We start from the raw sequence: 16,129 nt of genomic DNA, 5'->3' as shown, positions 1-16,129 counted from the left end.
TTATAATTATTTGCAATTCCATTAAGGATTTATCACCCCACAATATTGATTAATTTTTGGTCAATTCACAATTTTTATTTTATTTTATATTTATTTTTATTTTTATATTTTTTGTATTGAGGTAGGATTGTACTACGCATCAAAGCACTTGGCACTTTAAACACTCACATTTACACAGCGCCATCCCCTATATTCTGTTTTTAACCTTTTTGGGGTATCACTGAGGTGTTCCCTACTTGCATAGGGGGGCAGCAGTGTTTTAAAAGTCTGAAGTGCGGACCCATTGATAGATTACTCTGTTCAATGAGATCAGCTTCAGATCCCTAATGTTTTGACATTGAGAAATAGTATATATAAACTGTATGTCATTTAGTGGGGACTAACTACATAGCTCCCAACTGTCCCTGATTTCGAGGGACTGTCCCTGATTTGGAGCAATGTCCCTCTGTCCCTCTTTCCTCCTCGTTTGTCCCTCATTTTGGTCTGATCTATATAGTTCAGGGATATGCAATTAGCGGACCTCCAGCTGTTGCAGAACTACAAGTCCCATGAGGCATAGCAAGACTCTGACAGCCACAAGCATAACACCCAGAGGCAGAGGCATGATGGGACTTGTAGTTTTGCAACAGCTGGAGGTCCACTAATTGCATATCCCTGATATAGTTGTATATAAAATGTACTTTTTTATCTTTCAAAAAGTGTTTCCCAGTGCTAAACCTTTCATCCAAATTCTAAATTGCTGCATTTGTAAATTTTAAAAGCCAATATAAAGGAATAGTAGTGGTAAAAAAAAAAGCCCTTGTGGATTTAATTAACCTTTTTTTTTGGTTAATTCTCCTTTAATAGGGTGTGGCAGGAGGCATGTACATATGTTTGCTAATAGGCGTCCCCGTTGGGAGGTATGCTAACTATATGCAGACTAACCATATAGTGGTGACCTCACTAATCTAGAGTACTCATTACATATGCCGTGTTGCAGTAGAGGGCCTGACATGAGGCACAGATATCATCAGTTTTTAGCTGGGTATACACATATCAAAATTCTCCGGTTCACTGTGCTTCTGTCAAATGGTCCTGCTGGAAAACCAGCATTTGATCAGCTGCTGCAGCCATTGGTTGCTGTTCTGTGTATTCTGACAGGTTGGACGCTCTCAGATCACAGTAATGCAAAGGGGGAGATTCACATTGCTTGTATGGATGCAGGGAGGTTTTTTTTTTTTTCGTTCAACCACTGGTTGAAAAAACTCTATATATACCCAGGTTTAAAGAATAAGCGCACTCTGATAAAATGTACTTATTCAATACCACCCCCCAGATGAATACTCACCAAGACCAGTGGTGAATAGCTCCATCTCTTGGCTGCGTCTACTCGGTGCAGCTACATAGACTTCTATGGAGTTTGACTATTTCTGTCTCCCAGTCATCTGTGGGACTGTATTGTGCAGGTGCAGGTATGAGAGGGAGCTTTTCCACGATGTATGTACACAAACAACGGAGGCCGTGGTCATCGTATCTAAGTAAGTATACATCTGTAGAGGAGGGTGGGATTGTTTAGGCCAGGGTAAGGGCAAAAAGAATAAGTGTACTTGGTCTGAAAATACACTTATTCTTTAAAGCGTTTGTTACCCCAACATTTCATTTTTCTGATATGTGCCTGCTGTATCGTGTACTTGTATGAGAAAGTATCCTGTTCTCGTTGTATTGCTTCCTTTGTGTGAAATCCCTGGAGTTCCTGACAGTCCCTTTGCTTTCCTATTAAAAACTGACCACACTAAGCAGGAGAACAAATCGTGGTCAGTTCTCTAGCTGGGAACTCGGCCTGCTCTCCTCCAATGATCAGGCTTGTCCTGACACGCCTCCTCTGCACAGCCATTCGCTGAGCTCAGTGTACTGTTGCTTCTCCTCCCCAGCTCTTATGCTGCTGAGAACAGAGGGAATATGATCAGTTATAAAAAAGGGAAAAAAAGGTATTTATAATTTTTTTTTATATCTATACACAAATGCTTTGCCTTTCATTCCTATTTTAAACTAAATGGGTTGTTTTACAAAGTAATCACTTTACAATCACTTTAAGCTCTAATAGGTCACTAGGTTGAGTGATTTCAGACAAGAAATAACTGTATGGTTTATAATATTACCAGAAAACCCCAACTGTAGAAAACCATCTCATAGATGTTTTTCTACTTCTGCTGGTCTTGGGTCCTTCACATGTATCCCATTACCATTCCCTGTTCTTGAGGGGGGTCCTTTGCTTTTCTGCCTGCTTATACAATATATACAGTCCATAAATGTATATATGCGGTTTGCATCTCCTGACGAAGCAGGCGCAGTAGTCTGAGAAATGTGTGCAATCGACCCCCTCTCAAAACCTATTTTCAATCAACATAATTAGAAATCTATATACTGTATATCAAGAAAAATACTTGAAACTGCCAAACAATGATATATTTTCTGAAAGCAGGAGCTCTAGAATAAAAAGACTGGCAGTTGGTGCTGTGAAACACAGACATTATTTTATTAGTTGCATTATGTTTTTCTTCGACTTCTTGAATTTATTTCACATTACTTCTCTTGGTATTGATTGAGTGGAAGCATTCGTTCTGTACATAGACATACATGATTCTACTCAATGTTTTCATAAAGTAATAACATTCAGCCATTGTAATTAAACCATCCATCAATGTACCAATGTGATTGGGATTTGTACTCTGGGCTGTTACCTACAGATATATTAGTTTATGTTACAGTAGAATGGTTGCCCTAACAAAAGTAGCCCATTGGATATTATGAAGGATTATAGATTATAGCAGTGTTAATTTCGTTAATGAAATTTATTTTCAGCATCGAAATTTATTTTCAGCATCGAAATAAACACTATTTTAGTCGACTAAAATACGATTTAAAAGAAAGCAATTCAGATGACTAAAATACGACTAAAACTAAAATTTAGTCAAAAGACTATACCTAAAACACATCTCCCCTGATACCTTCCCCTTTTCTTTGGTTAAGGGGGGTCCTTTGCTTTTCTGCCTGCTTATACAGTCCATAAACTTATATATGCTGTTTACATCTCCTGACAAAGCAGATGCAATAGTCTAAGAAACGTGAGCAGCGTCACCACCCTGCCCCCCCAAGCTATTTTCAACATAATTAAAATAATACATTATATATAATATATATATCTATATATAGAGATATATATAGATATATATCTATATATATATATATAGATACAAATATATAGATATATATCTATATATATATATAGATATATATCTATATATGTATCTATATGAACTTAAATGATTACAAATTAACTTAGATGATTTTTAGCAAATGGCTGCAATATAACAAAGAGTGAAAAATTTAAGGGGGTCTGAATACTTTCCATCCCCACTGTAGATATATATATCTATAGATATATATAGATATATATATATCTGCAGTGGGGACGGAAAGTATTCAGACCCCCTTAAATTTTTCACTCTTTGTTATATTGCAGCCATTTGCTAAAAATCATTTAGGGCTCTTTCACACAGGACGGATCCATGATGATCCGCCCCGTGAATATCCGCTTGCTCAGCGGGGATCGCTCCTTGGATCCCCGCTGAGCAGGCAGATGACAGGTCTGTCTCTGCACACTGTGCAGGAACGGACCTGTCAGAGCGCCGCTCTCCCCTATGGGGGATCGGATGACGACGGACCCTAGTGTCCATCGTCACCCAATCCGATCCGAAAATGGATGGAAAAGTAGGTTTTTCCTCCGTTACACTTTTTCGGATCAGAGCGGGTCGGATGTCAGCGGACATGTCACCGCTGACATCCGACACTCCGTAGAGGTCTATGGAGGGTCCGTTCAGGTCCACCTAAAAAACTGACAGGTGGACCTGAATGGATCGCTCGTGTGAAAGAGGCCTTAAGTTCATTTTTTCCCTCATTAATGTACACACAGCACCCCATACTGACAGAAAAACACAGAATTGTTGACATTTTTGCAGATTTATTAAAAAAGAAAAACTGAAATATCACATAGTTCTAAGTATTCAGACCCTTTGCTGTGATATCCATATATTTAACTCAGGTGCTGTCCATTTCTTCTGATCATCCTTGAGATGGTTCTACACCTTCATGTGAGTCCAGCTGTGTTTGATTTTCTGTCAATATGGGGTGCTGTGTGTACATTAATGAGGAAAAAAATGAACGTAAATGATTTTAGCAAATGGCTGCAATATAAGAAAAAAAAAAATGTAAGGGGGTCTGAATACTTTCCACCCCCACTGTATATTACATTGTCCCTCATCACTAATGGTATTCGCTGTTTTACACAGCAAATTGTATTCTTACATGGAAAGTATACATCATAGCTGTGACAAAAATGCATCAAATGTCTTTAGATTATGATATTATCACCTTCAGGAGAGTTTTCATCGCCTATTGAATATATCTAAAACTACTTTGCTATGTTTACAGTATATATGATTAATTTGTCAGGGTGATGTTAAAGTCATGACACATTTTTCTTGCTTGAAAAAAGTTAGCTATACTAGATACATCATAAGGTTGCTATGGTGGAAACTAGTTTGTTTCTACAGCCCGGCTAATTGGTTATGTATCCAGGCTACAGTCACCTTCGGGAGGTTATCAGAATGAAATGATGCTATAGATTTATTTCAAGTCATAGGAAACCATAATCTCTTGTCTCAACCTTGGCTCCAATCCAGTGCTGGAGGATAGAGCATTGGCTTTTGTCCTCCAACCCCAGAACTGGGGCCTAGTATACTTTACAGTGTAGTGTTCTATAACAGGCAATACACCAAACTGACCCTTACTTAAGATGGCCACGGCCAGAAACGCCAGGAGGCTGTTTTTCAAAGTGTTTTCTCAACAAAATAAAGTATGAAGACATGGAGTTTTCTTTGAATATTACACATGAATTAAATAGTGTTTTTGGTTTGTGGTGCTCAGATGCAGTGAAGATCCACTTTAACCACTTAACATCCTGTAGATTTATCCCCCTTCGTGACCAGGCCATTTTTTGCTATATGGCACTGCGTTGCTTTAAATGACAATTGCGCGGTCATGTGACGCTGTACCCAAATAAAATTGATGTACTTTTTTCCCCCCACAGAGCTTTCTTTGGGTGGTATTTGATCGCCTTTGCGGTTTTTATTTTTTTGCGCTATAAAAAAAAAGGCCGACAATTTTGAAAAAAAACAATATTTTTTACTTTCTGCTATAAAACATATCCAATAAAAAATTGAAAAAAAATCAAAATTTGGTTATAAATTTAGGCCAATATGTATTCTGCTACATATTTTTGGTAAAAAAAAAAAAAAAAAAAAATCCCAATAAGCATACATTGATTGGTTTGCGCAAAAATTATAGCGCCTACAAACTATGGGACATTTATATCAAATTTTTTTTTACTAGTAATGGCAGCGAGCAGCAATTTATAGCGGGAATGTTATATTGCAGCGGACGTTCAGACACTAACTGACACTTTTAACACTTTTTGGGGACCAGTGACACTAATACAATGTTCAGTGCTAAAAAAAATATGCACTGTCAATGTACTAATGACACTGGATGGGAAGGGGTTAACATCAGGGGCTATGAAAGAATAACTGTGTGCCTAGCCTGTGTTTTTGTAAACTGTGAGGTGCTTTTATGAGGGGAAGACATGGATCCTAGTCCCTGCTTTGCAGAGACACAGGATCCATGCCTTCCCTCCTGTCAGAACGGTGATCTGCCTTGTTTACATAGACAGACTGCCGTTCTGCCTCTCTACTCGATCATTGGCGGGTGCCGGCGGACATCCAATCCAATCTGTGTGCCTAGCCTGTGTTTTTGTAAACTGTGAGGTGCTTTTATGAGGGGAAGACATGGATCCTAGTCCCTGCTTTGCAGAGACACAGGATCCATGCCTTCCCTCCTGTCAGAACAGTGATCTGCCTTGTTTACATAGACAGACCGCCGTTCTGCCTCTCTACTCGATCATTGGCGGGTGCCGGCGGACATCCAATCCACGGTACCCGCCGCTGGGCTCCTGTGATCATGCGCGCCCCCTAACCTTAAGAGCCGGATCATATATATATATATATATATATATATATATATATCGTGATCTGGTGCACAATTGCTGTCCTGTAGCAGTAAAACTGCTATGGGGCGGACCTGAAGTGGTTAATTTTGTTACTCTGTATCTTACATAAAATAGGTTTCAAATGTGTGTTTGTGAGTTAAAAAAAAAAGTGAGGAGCAGTGGCGGATGGTGTGTTTTTTTTGGGGGGTGGGGCGGCAAACAAAAAGCTTCCAGCTCCTCCTCCTAAGCGTTCGATAGGATTGCCTGTACTTTCAGCCAATCAGGTGACCGGTGTCAAAACCCGCTTCCTGATTGGCCGGGAGGAGGATCATTGTTACAACAGCGAACACCTGGGTGGGCTCAGAGCGCACTCTCTGTGACCCGATCCCTCCCTATATTGAAGCCTAGTAGAGTCTCTGGCTCTAATCGGTGCTTCAAAAAAACACCCACCCCTCATTGGAATCCATGCGCCAGTGTTTTGAAGGGGGGCTGGACGCATGGGTAGGGGAGGTGGCGATGGACAGGGGGGGGGGGGGGGGTGGCGCCCGTAATGGACGGGCCGCCCCTGGTGAGGGGGTCATTTGAAGGATTTCTCAACATATATTTTTTATGGCATATACAAGGTTTATATAGAAGGAGCTGAACGTTAGTAATTGATCAGTCCACCTCTGCTCTTTCCATCTGCCTTCCTTCTGTGAAGCAGCACGATAAAATGAACATGTTTTATAACGCTAAAAATAACCTGTTTTCGATGCTTTGAAACAGACAATATTTCATTAGTTGCATTATGTTTTTCTTCAGCTTCTTGAATTTATTTCATATTACTTCTCTTGGTATTGAGTGGAAGCATTCGTTCTGTAGACACACATGATTCTATTCAATGTTTTCATGTAACGTAAAACATAACAGTCAGCCGTTGTAATCAAACCATCCATCAACTTACCGCTGTGGTTGGGATTTGTACTCTGGGCTGTTACCTACGGATATACAGTATTAGTTTGTGTTACAATAGACTGGTTGCTTTAATAAAAGGGACCCATTGGATGATATGAAGGATTATAGATTATAGATCAAGGCAAACATAAACAGAAAAGGATCCAACAGTATAACATTTTTTTGGCTTGAAAATTGAAACACATTATTATCACTTTACATCTGTGGCCTCCAAACTGCTGCTCGGGGGTCGGATGCTTCCCTTTGTTAGCCTTTTTCCATCCCTTGGGGCAGTTTTCCTCCCACTGATGCAAGACACTAATCCTTCCATTATGCCCCACATTCCTGTTATCAACATTAACAACTAGGCACCAGTTCTCCCATTCACACCAATGTAGGAGCCCTATTCCTCCCACTGACAACAATGATGGGGCACTATTCCTCCCACTGACACTAACAGTGGGGTATAATTCCTCCCACTGACACCAATAATGGGGCACTATTACTTCCACTGATAACAATGATGGGACACTATTCCTCCCACTAACAATAAAGATGGGGCACTATTTATCCCACAATCACCAATAATGGGGCACTATTCCCCCCACTGACAACAATGGGGCACTATTCTTCCCACTGACACCAACGATGAGGCAATATTCCTCCCACTGACACCAACAATGGGGCACTGCTACTTCCACTGATAACAATGATGGGGCACTATTATTTCCACTGATAACAATGATGGGGCACTATTCCTCCCACTGACACCAATGATAGGGCACTATTACTTCCACTGATAACAATGATGGGGCACTATTCCTCCCACTAACAATAACGATGGGGCACTATTTATCCCACAATCACCAATGATGGGGCACTATTCCTCCCACTGACAACAATGGGGTTCTGTTCCTCCCACTGACACTGATGGGGCACTATTCCTCCCACTGACACCAACGATGGGGCACTGCTACTTCCACTGATAACAATGATGGGGCACTATTTCTCCCACTGACAACAAATATGGGGCACTCTTACTCCCACTGATAACAATGAATGGGTGCTATTCCTTCAACTAATACCAATGATGGGGCGCTATTCATCATACTGGCACCAATGATGGCGTACTATTCCTCCCCCTAATGCCAAAGGTGCATTGTTTACTCCCAGTGACAATTTCTACTCCCATTGGCCACAATCCAGCCCCCCTGAAGTCTGAAGGACAGTAAACTGGCCCTTTGTTTAGAAGGTTTGGAGATCCCTGCTTTACATAAATACATAAATGCTAGCCCTAATGCCAGCATGCTACGAGGCTGAGATCAATGTATAAAACTCTGATTCCTCTGCTGGGGAAAGACTAAGGATCACAATGAGTTAGCAGCAGCTAAACATAACAGTAAGCCTCAATGGTCAAGTCAAGTTGGTTGGTATTTTAAAGTAATGTTTCTCTTTTTAGATGTCAAGCATATGAAGACTGCTGTGGATCCAGGTGCTGTGTACGAGCCCTTTCCATTCAGAGACTATGGTATTTCTGGTAGGTAACGTCCCGTCCAGATATAGGGTTGGAGTTGACACGTAAAACCATCTTGTGAAGGGCACTTATCAAGAGTGGCAACTATGTCCACCCTTTCCACTCCCCCTCCCCCATTCATTAAAACTGTACAATCATTTCTATGAATGAAAAGCAATCTATAAATGGAAGGGGAAGACCTTTTATTCAGCCCCCTGTCCTCCATTAATAGATTGCTAATAAATTGCTTTTCATTAATGGAAGCTTCTATGAATGGAGTAGGGGGGTGTAAAGGGCGGGCATAGTCAGCACTATTGATGAGTGCCTGTCACGGGTATTAACCCCCCCACAGCACCAGAAGATCATTGTTGTGGGGAATGGGGGGGGGGGGTTGTATTGCATTGAATGTAAGTAATGTCCCTTGTGTTGTTTTTTTATTACATTTTTTACTAAACTTATGCTTTAACCACTTCAGCCCTGAAAGAATTTACCACCTTCCTGACCAGAGCACTGGTGCTATACGGCACTGCGTCGCTTTAACTTACAATTGCGCAGTCATGCGACATTGCACCCAAACAAATTTGACGTCCTTTTTTTCCCACAAATAGAGCTTTCTTTTGGTGGTATTTGACCACCTCTGCGGGTTTTATTTTTTGTGCTATAAACAAAAAAAGAGTGCCAATTTTGAAAAAAATTGCTATAATAAATGTCCCCAAAAAATACATAAAAATAATTTTTTTTCTCAGTTTAGACCAATATGTATTCTTCTACATATTTTTGGTAAAAAAAAAAAAAATCACAATAAGCGTATAGTGATTGGTTTGCGGAAAAGTTATAGCGTCTACAAAATAGGGGATAGATTTATGGCATTTTTAAAAAAAATTTTTTTAATTAGTAATGGCGGCGATCTGCGATTTTTATTATGACTGCAACATTGCGGCGCACACATCGGACACTTTTGACATTATTTTGGGACCATTGGCATTTATATATGCTAAAAAAATGCACTGATTACTGTGTAAATGACACTGGCAGGGAAGAGGTTAAACACTAGGGGGGCGATCAAGGGGTTAAGTGTGTCCTAGGGAGTGATTCTAACTGTAGGGGGGATGGGTTCACTACAACATGACAGAGATCACTGCTCCCGATGACAGGGAGCAGTAGATCCCTGTCATGTTGCTAGGCAGAACAGGGAAATGCCTTGTTTACATAGTGTCACGATCGCGGGCCTCCGGTGGACATCGAGTCCGCGGGCACACTCACAGAGTACGTGGCAGGTGCGCGGCCACTAAGCCGCGTCTTAAAGGGGACGTACAGCTACGCCCATTTGCCTAGCCGTGCCATTGTGCTGACGTACATCGTCGTGCGCTGGTCGGCAAGCAGTTAAAGCAGAGCTCCACCCAAAAGAGGAAGCTCCACTTGTCTGCCTCCTCCGCTGCCACATTTGGCACCTTTTGGAGGGGAGCGGGTACCTGGTTTTCACCTGGTTTGCCGTGGCGAACTGAGCTGGAACATCAGTTCCCCCTCCTTCCCTTGGTTAACATGGCGGCGCCAGCACCTGAGCCGGTTGAAGAATCGGTTTGGGTGAGGACACCGCTGAATGCCTGGGGGGAAGCCTGAAGCTCCTCTTTACGTTAGCCAAAAAAGGCCAAACTTTCTTCAATAAGCAATGGCAGCGTACTATTGATCCAATATATTTGTTTAACCTACATATAGTATATTGTGTATTGATATTAAAAATAAATGCATTTATTTTACAAAGATGACATAAATGTTTTCCCTGTGTTCCTCTAGGTTCCTGTTGATGATGGGAGTTCTGTTTTGCTGTGGAGCAGGGTTCTTCATACGAAGGAGAATGTACCCTCCCCTGCTTGTTGAAGAACCAACATTTAATGTATCGTACACAAGGCAAACTCCTGGGCCCCCACCAGGTCAGCTATTTACATTCCCTTTTTTTATTTTTAACATGTGGTTAAGAAATTAAAAAAAAAATTGTCTGAAACCTTAATAATATAATTGCATAACATTTTTTTATTTATCACAACGGTCTGTACATGTTAAAAAATCACGTTTTACCGGAAAGCAGAAATTAGAAACTGTAAAATGACTAAATAACCAATTATCTGAAACCATTTGTTTCATGGTAATCCTTTGTTTTGGTACTTACTGAATTAGTGCTCCATAACAAGCATGCAGCAAGTGATATGAGTAAAGTCAAAACTTCTCATCTGAATACTTGTTTCAGGTCATTGACTACACCTAATTTCATAAGCGAGTCCAGGACACTAGCAGCATGATAGCCAGGAAGCTAGCCATTGTCTACACATTTTCTTCTTATTTCTTTCATGACGGATGTACTTGAAATCTTTTCCTTGCGGTTGGTAAAAACCTAATAAACAATACTCTATCTGATATGTAGAAGAATGTTGTATGTGCCCAACTTTTCCGCTACATCATGCCAAGGGACATCACAGCTTACATAAAGTACAATCAGGAAATTCCTATTGTGTTATGGAGCAGAGTTTTTTCCTGTTTAGTTTTGAAATAAACCTATACTGAGATATAAAAGGTAAGCTGCCACTGAAATTCCTTGTTATTTGCCTGGCTGTCATGCTGATCTAAAGGGTTCAATACATTCTGCATCACCAACCAGTCACAATTACTCATATCTGGTGTTCTGACTACACTTATACTGTAGCAGCTGCTTATTCCAGGTCAGTGACCCAGGAAGTACTGAAGCAACGGGAGCCATTGCTGTCAATCAAATTCTGTGAGGAGGGAGAGGGGCAGGGCCTAGCCACAGCCCGACTCAAGAGGTGTATGTAGATGCATACACCAAGGCTCAGGATCAAGCCAGTCCAGTAGGCACCAGAGTCTGATTGCGCTGTCCAGTGCACTCTATTTGACTTGCTCAGACAAACCCCCTCCCTCTAACTCAATGGTCTCCAAACTGTGGCCCATGGGCCAGATGTGTCCCCTTTTTTCCCTTTATCTGACCCTTGGGGCACAATGCCATTCAATGACACCAATGATGGGGCACCATTCCTCCCACTGATTCCAACAATAGGGCACTATTTCTCCTTCACTAAAACCAATGATGGGCCACTGTTTACTCTCACTGACACCAGGGTGTTTTTTAAACCCACTGGCCCTAGTCTGGTCCCCATAAAGCCTAGGCCTTTGTTCATAAAGTGGCAAAATGTGGTGTAAACATTGTGGTGGCTGATAGGGATGAACTTCGAGTTCGAGTCGAACTCATGTTCGACTCGAACATCGGCTGTTCGCAAGTTCGCCGAACAGTGAACAATTTGGGGTGTTCGCGGCAAATTTGAATGCCGCGGAACACCCTTTAAAAGTCTATGGGAGAAATCAAAAGTGCTAATTTTAAAGGCTTATGTGCATGGTATTGTCATAAAAAGTGTTTGGGGACCTGGGTCCTGCCCCAGGGGACATGGATCAATGCAAAAAAAGTTTTAAAAACGGCCGTTTTTTCGGGAGCAGCGATTTTAATAATGCTTAATGTGAAACAATAAAAGTGTAATATCCCTTTAAATTTCGTAACTGGGGGGTGTCTATAGTATGCCTGTAAAGGGGCGCATGTTTCCCGTGTTTAGAACAGTCTGACAGCAAAATGACATTTCAAAGGAAAAAAAGTCATTTAAAACTACTTGCGGCTATTAATGCATTGCCGGTCCGATAATACACATAGAAGTTCATCGATAAAAACGGCATGGGAATTCCCCACAGGGGAACCCCGAACCAAAATTGAAAAAAAAAAATGACGTGGGGGGGGGTCCCCCTAAATTCCATACCAGGCCCTTCAGGTCTGGTATGGATATTAAGGGGAACCCCGTGCCAAGATTTAAAAAAAAAACCGGCGTGGGGTCCCCCCAAAAATCCATACCAGACCCTTATCCGAGCATGCAACCTGGCAGGCCGCAGGAAAAGAGGGGGGGATGAGAGAGTGCCCCCCCTCCTGAACCATTCCAGGCCACATGCCCTCAACATTGGGAGGGTGCTTTGGGGTAGCTCCCCAAAACACCTTGTCCCCATGTTGATGAGGACAAGGGCCTCATCCCCACAACCCTGGCCGGTGGTTGTGGGGGTCTGCGGGCGGGGGGCTTATCGGAATCTGGAAGCCCCCTATAACAAGGGGACCCCCAGATCCCGGCCCTTCCCCCTGTGTGAAATGGTAAGGGGGTATTGTACCCCTACCATTTCACTAAAAAACTGTCAAAAATGACAAGAGACAGTTTTGACAATTCCTTTATTTAAATGCTTCTTCTTTCTTCTATCTTCCTTCATCTTCTTCTTCTGGTTCTTCCTCCGGTGTTCTCGTCCAGCATCTCCTCTGCGGCGTCTTCTTCCCGTCTTCTCCTCGGGCTGCTCCGCATCCATGGCATGGAGGGAGGCTCCTGCTCTTCTCTTCATCTTCTTCTCTTCTTCATCTTTTTCTCCGGGCCGCTCCGCATCCATGGCATGGAGGGAGGCTGCCGCTGTGTGACGCTTCTCCTCTTCTGACAGTTCTTAAATATCGGGGGGGGGCCACCCGGTGACCCCGCCCCCATCTGACGCACGGTGACTTGACGGGACTTCCCTGTGACGTCACAGGGAATTCCACAGGGAAGTCCCATCATGTCCCGTGCGTCAGAGGGGGGCAGGGTCACCAGGTGGCCCCGCCCCTCCGTTATTTATGAACCGTCAGAAGAGGAGAAGCATCACACAGCGGAAGCCTCCCTCCATGCCATGGATGCGGAGCGGCCCGGAGAAGAAGACGAAGAAGAGAAGATGAAGAAGAGAAGAAGATGAAGAAGAGAAGAAGATGAAGAAGATGAAGAGAAGAGCGGGAGCCTCCCTCCATGCCATGGATGCGGAGCGGCCCGAGGAGAAGAAGGGAAGAAGACGCCGCGGAGGAGATGCTGGACGAGAACACCGGAGGAAGAACCAGAAGAGCCAGAAGAAGAAGAAGATGAAGGAAGATAGAAGAAAGAAGAAGCATTTAATTAAAGGAATTGTCTACCCCAAAGCACCCTCCCAATGTTGAGGGCATGCGGCCTGGTACAGTTCAGGAGGGGGGGGCGCTCTCGTCCCCCCCTCTTCTCCTGCGGCCTGCCAGGTTGAGTGCTCGGATAAGGGTCTGGTATGGATTTTTGGGGGGACCCCACGCCGGTTTTTTTTTTTAATTTTGGCGCGGGGTTCCCCTTAAAATCCATACCAGACCTGAAGGGCCTGGTATGGAATTTAGGGGGACCCCCCACGTCATTTTTTTTTTTTTATTTTGGTTCGGGATTCCCCTGTGGGGAATTCCCTTGCCGTTTTTATCAATGAACTTTTATGTGTATTGTCGGACCAGGAATGCATTAATAGCCGCGAGTAGTTTTAAATGACTTTTTTTCCTTTGAAATGTAATTTTGCTGTCAGACTGTTCTAAACACAGGAAACATGCGCCCCTTTACAGGCATACTATAGACACCCCCAGGTACGAAATTTAAAGGGATATTACACTTTTATTGTTTCACTTTAAGCATTATTAAAATCACTGCTCCCGAAAAAACGGCCGTTTTTAAAACTTTTTTTTGCATTGATCCATGTCCCCTGGGGCAGGACCCAGGTCCCCAAACACTTTTTATGACAATAACTTGCATATAAGCCTTTAAAATTAGCACTTTTGATTATTCATGTCCCATAAACTTTAACGGTGTTCGCGTGTTCGAACAAACTTTTTTCCTGTTCGCATGTTCTGGTGCGAACCGAACAGGGGGGTGTTCAGCTCATCCCTAGTGGCTGATATCCTCTTCCCTGAATGTAATTTAGTTAGCATTTAAATCTCCTTTCAAACACAATATACAATAAACACAAAACACATATATACTATAGAGTAATACACTTCTTACCTCTACTGCTAGATCAGTATCTTAGCAAATGGGTCCTTCGACAAAAGAAATCATGTGCAAAAATCAAAAAGAGATCGCTATCCTTTAAACATGAACTGTTCTCTTTTTTTTTTTTCAGGACCTCAGCAGCCAGGGATGCCCTACTACTCAGATCCAGGAGGAATTCCAACTCCTGCTCCCTCTTTTCACATGCAGCTGAACTCACCACAAGGGAACCCAGCATTTCCACCTCCCTCTTCCTACTACAACACACCTCCACCACCCTACGAGCAAGTGGTGAAGTCTTGCAAATGAAGCAATTTTGCACTTGGCGATAATTTTTCTTAAAATTGACTTTTTACAACTGTTTCCACTTCACCATGAGGAGGACTATCCCTTGGCATGATACTTGCTCTGCTGGCATCAAAGCATTGTGTGCCTTGGCCGGGCCCAGGAAATGGAACAAATCTTTCTAGAAAATGGTTGCAGTATGACCAGTTCTCAACTGTTCATGTTACCTTCTCAGCACAAGCATGGGGTTTGAAGAATAAATGCACTCCTCCATTGCTGAAAAGACTTTTTATTTCATTTTTTTTTCTTTACACGTTCATGGTCTGTGGTTCTTTCATTGTAACAATGTTGGTGGTGTGCAGTACATATCTTTGCCTATTATACCTGAGAGTGCAAGCAGATTTAAGCAGTATGTACATTTAAAGGCATGATCTTCATGGAAACCATATTGGATAACTTGTCGTTCTCATCCCGTTTACATAAAAAATAGAAAATAAAAGTAAAATGTTGTATGATGAGACATCTGTAACTGTAAAATTACATTTGAAAAGGAAACTACTTTGTTTGAGACAGGTGTTGGGCTTTTTGCACAAATAAAAACTTCTAGCACATCAAAATTGACTCAAGTTAATTGTTATCCTACTGTTTTTTATTCTGAAGAAAGCCCCCAGGCAGAAGACAACATTAAGTGATAAATATTCTATATGATTAAGTCATTAACATCTGGCTAGTTTTAGTTGCTCCTGGCACTCAATGTTCTGCTTTATACCTATGTTTGGCCAGCAGCAATTCAGAAACCTCTCATTGACAGCAAGAACTCTAGAATGTCAGTTTTCTTAGCTATTCACCATATGTTATATAATTCAGTTCACTGGAGCCAATTATTTTCTAACCAAGTTTGATCTTATTAAAACACTGTTGGTTAGTTATAGACTAGGCCTTCCTGGGGTTAATGAAAAAGATGCAAGCTAAAACCAGATAAGATAGCCAAGGTTTATATTTCTGTAAATAAAAAGTTTAAAAAAGTTTGTGTAAGGGTTATAGAGTAATTGTTTGCAAACACTAATGGTTATGTAATTATATAAAATATAGTGATGGTTATTATTGTAGTGCTACTCCTGTAGTAGTCACTTAGATTGCTGGGATCCTTTCCCTAGTAGTTTCCTCACATCAAACACACAGTTCCAGTCACTCTCCAGGCTCATTAAACAGCCTAGGGGTATGCCTTTTCTGATGTTTTATTGTGGAACTTGGAAAGGTGGTGGGTAATAGTGGTATACGCCTGAAATCCTTAACACTGAGGACACAGAATTTTCTCTCCTGTAGAACTATGTGCCAAGAGTGGCCTGGGCTTTGAAGTAGTAACTTGAGGAGATTTATCTTCCGCTTCGGACAGTCCAAGCAAAGTGCTTTCTTTAGGACACAGGACACAATGTC

At 42.0% G+C, this 16,129-nt stretch overlaps 1 protein-coding gene across 1 annotated transcript in view; it reads left to right on the top strand.

Annotated features, from left to right (window-relative positions):
- Window positions 1-15,309, top strand: part of VOPP1 (VOPP1 WW domain binding protein) — a 194,724-nt gene extending 179,415 nt beyond the window's left edge. The window contains exons 3-5 of the mRNA XM_073630462.1: window positions 8,475-8,552; window positions 10,323-10,459; window positions 14,541-15,309. Of these exons, the coding sequence (XP_073486563.1) occupies window positions 8,475-8,552; window positions 10,323-10,459; window positions 14,541-14,716 (391 nt within the window). The 3' untranslated portion in view covers window positions 14,717-15,309. The remainder of the gene's footprint in view (window positions 1-8,474; window positions 8,553-10,322; window positions 10,460-14,540) is intronic.
- Window positions 15,310-16,129: the final 820 nt, after the last annotated feature.

Source organism: Aquarana catesbeiana, linkage group LG05 (genome assembly GCF_042186555.1).
Source record: "Aquarana catesbeiana isolate 2022-GZ linkage group LG05, ASM4218655v1, whole genome shotgun sequence".
In the NCBI taxonomy this organism is placed as follows: Eukaryota; Metazoa; Chordata; class Amphibia; order Anura; family Ranidae; genus Aquarana; species Aquarana catesbeiana.
Note: the sequence above shows the minus strand (reverse complement) of the source record. Positions and strands in the feature narration are given on the sequence as shown.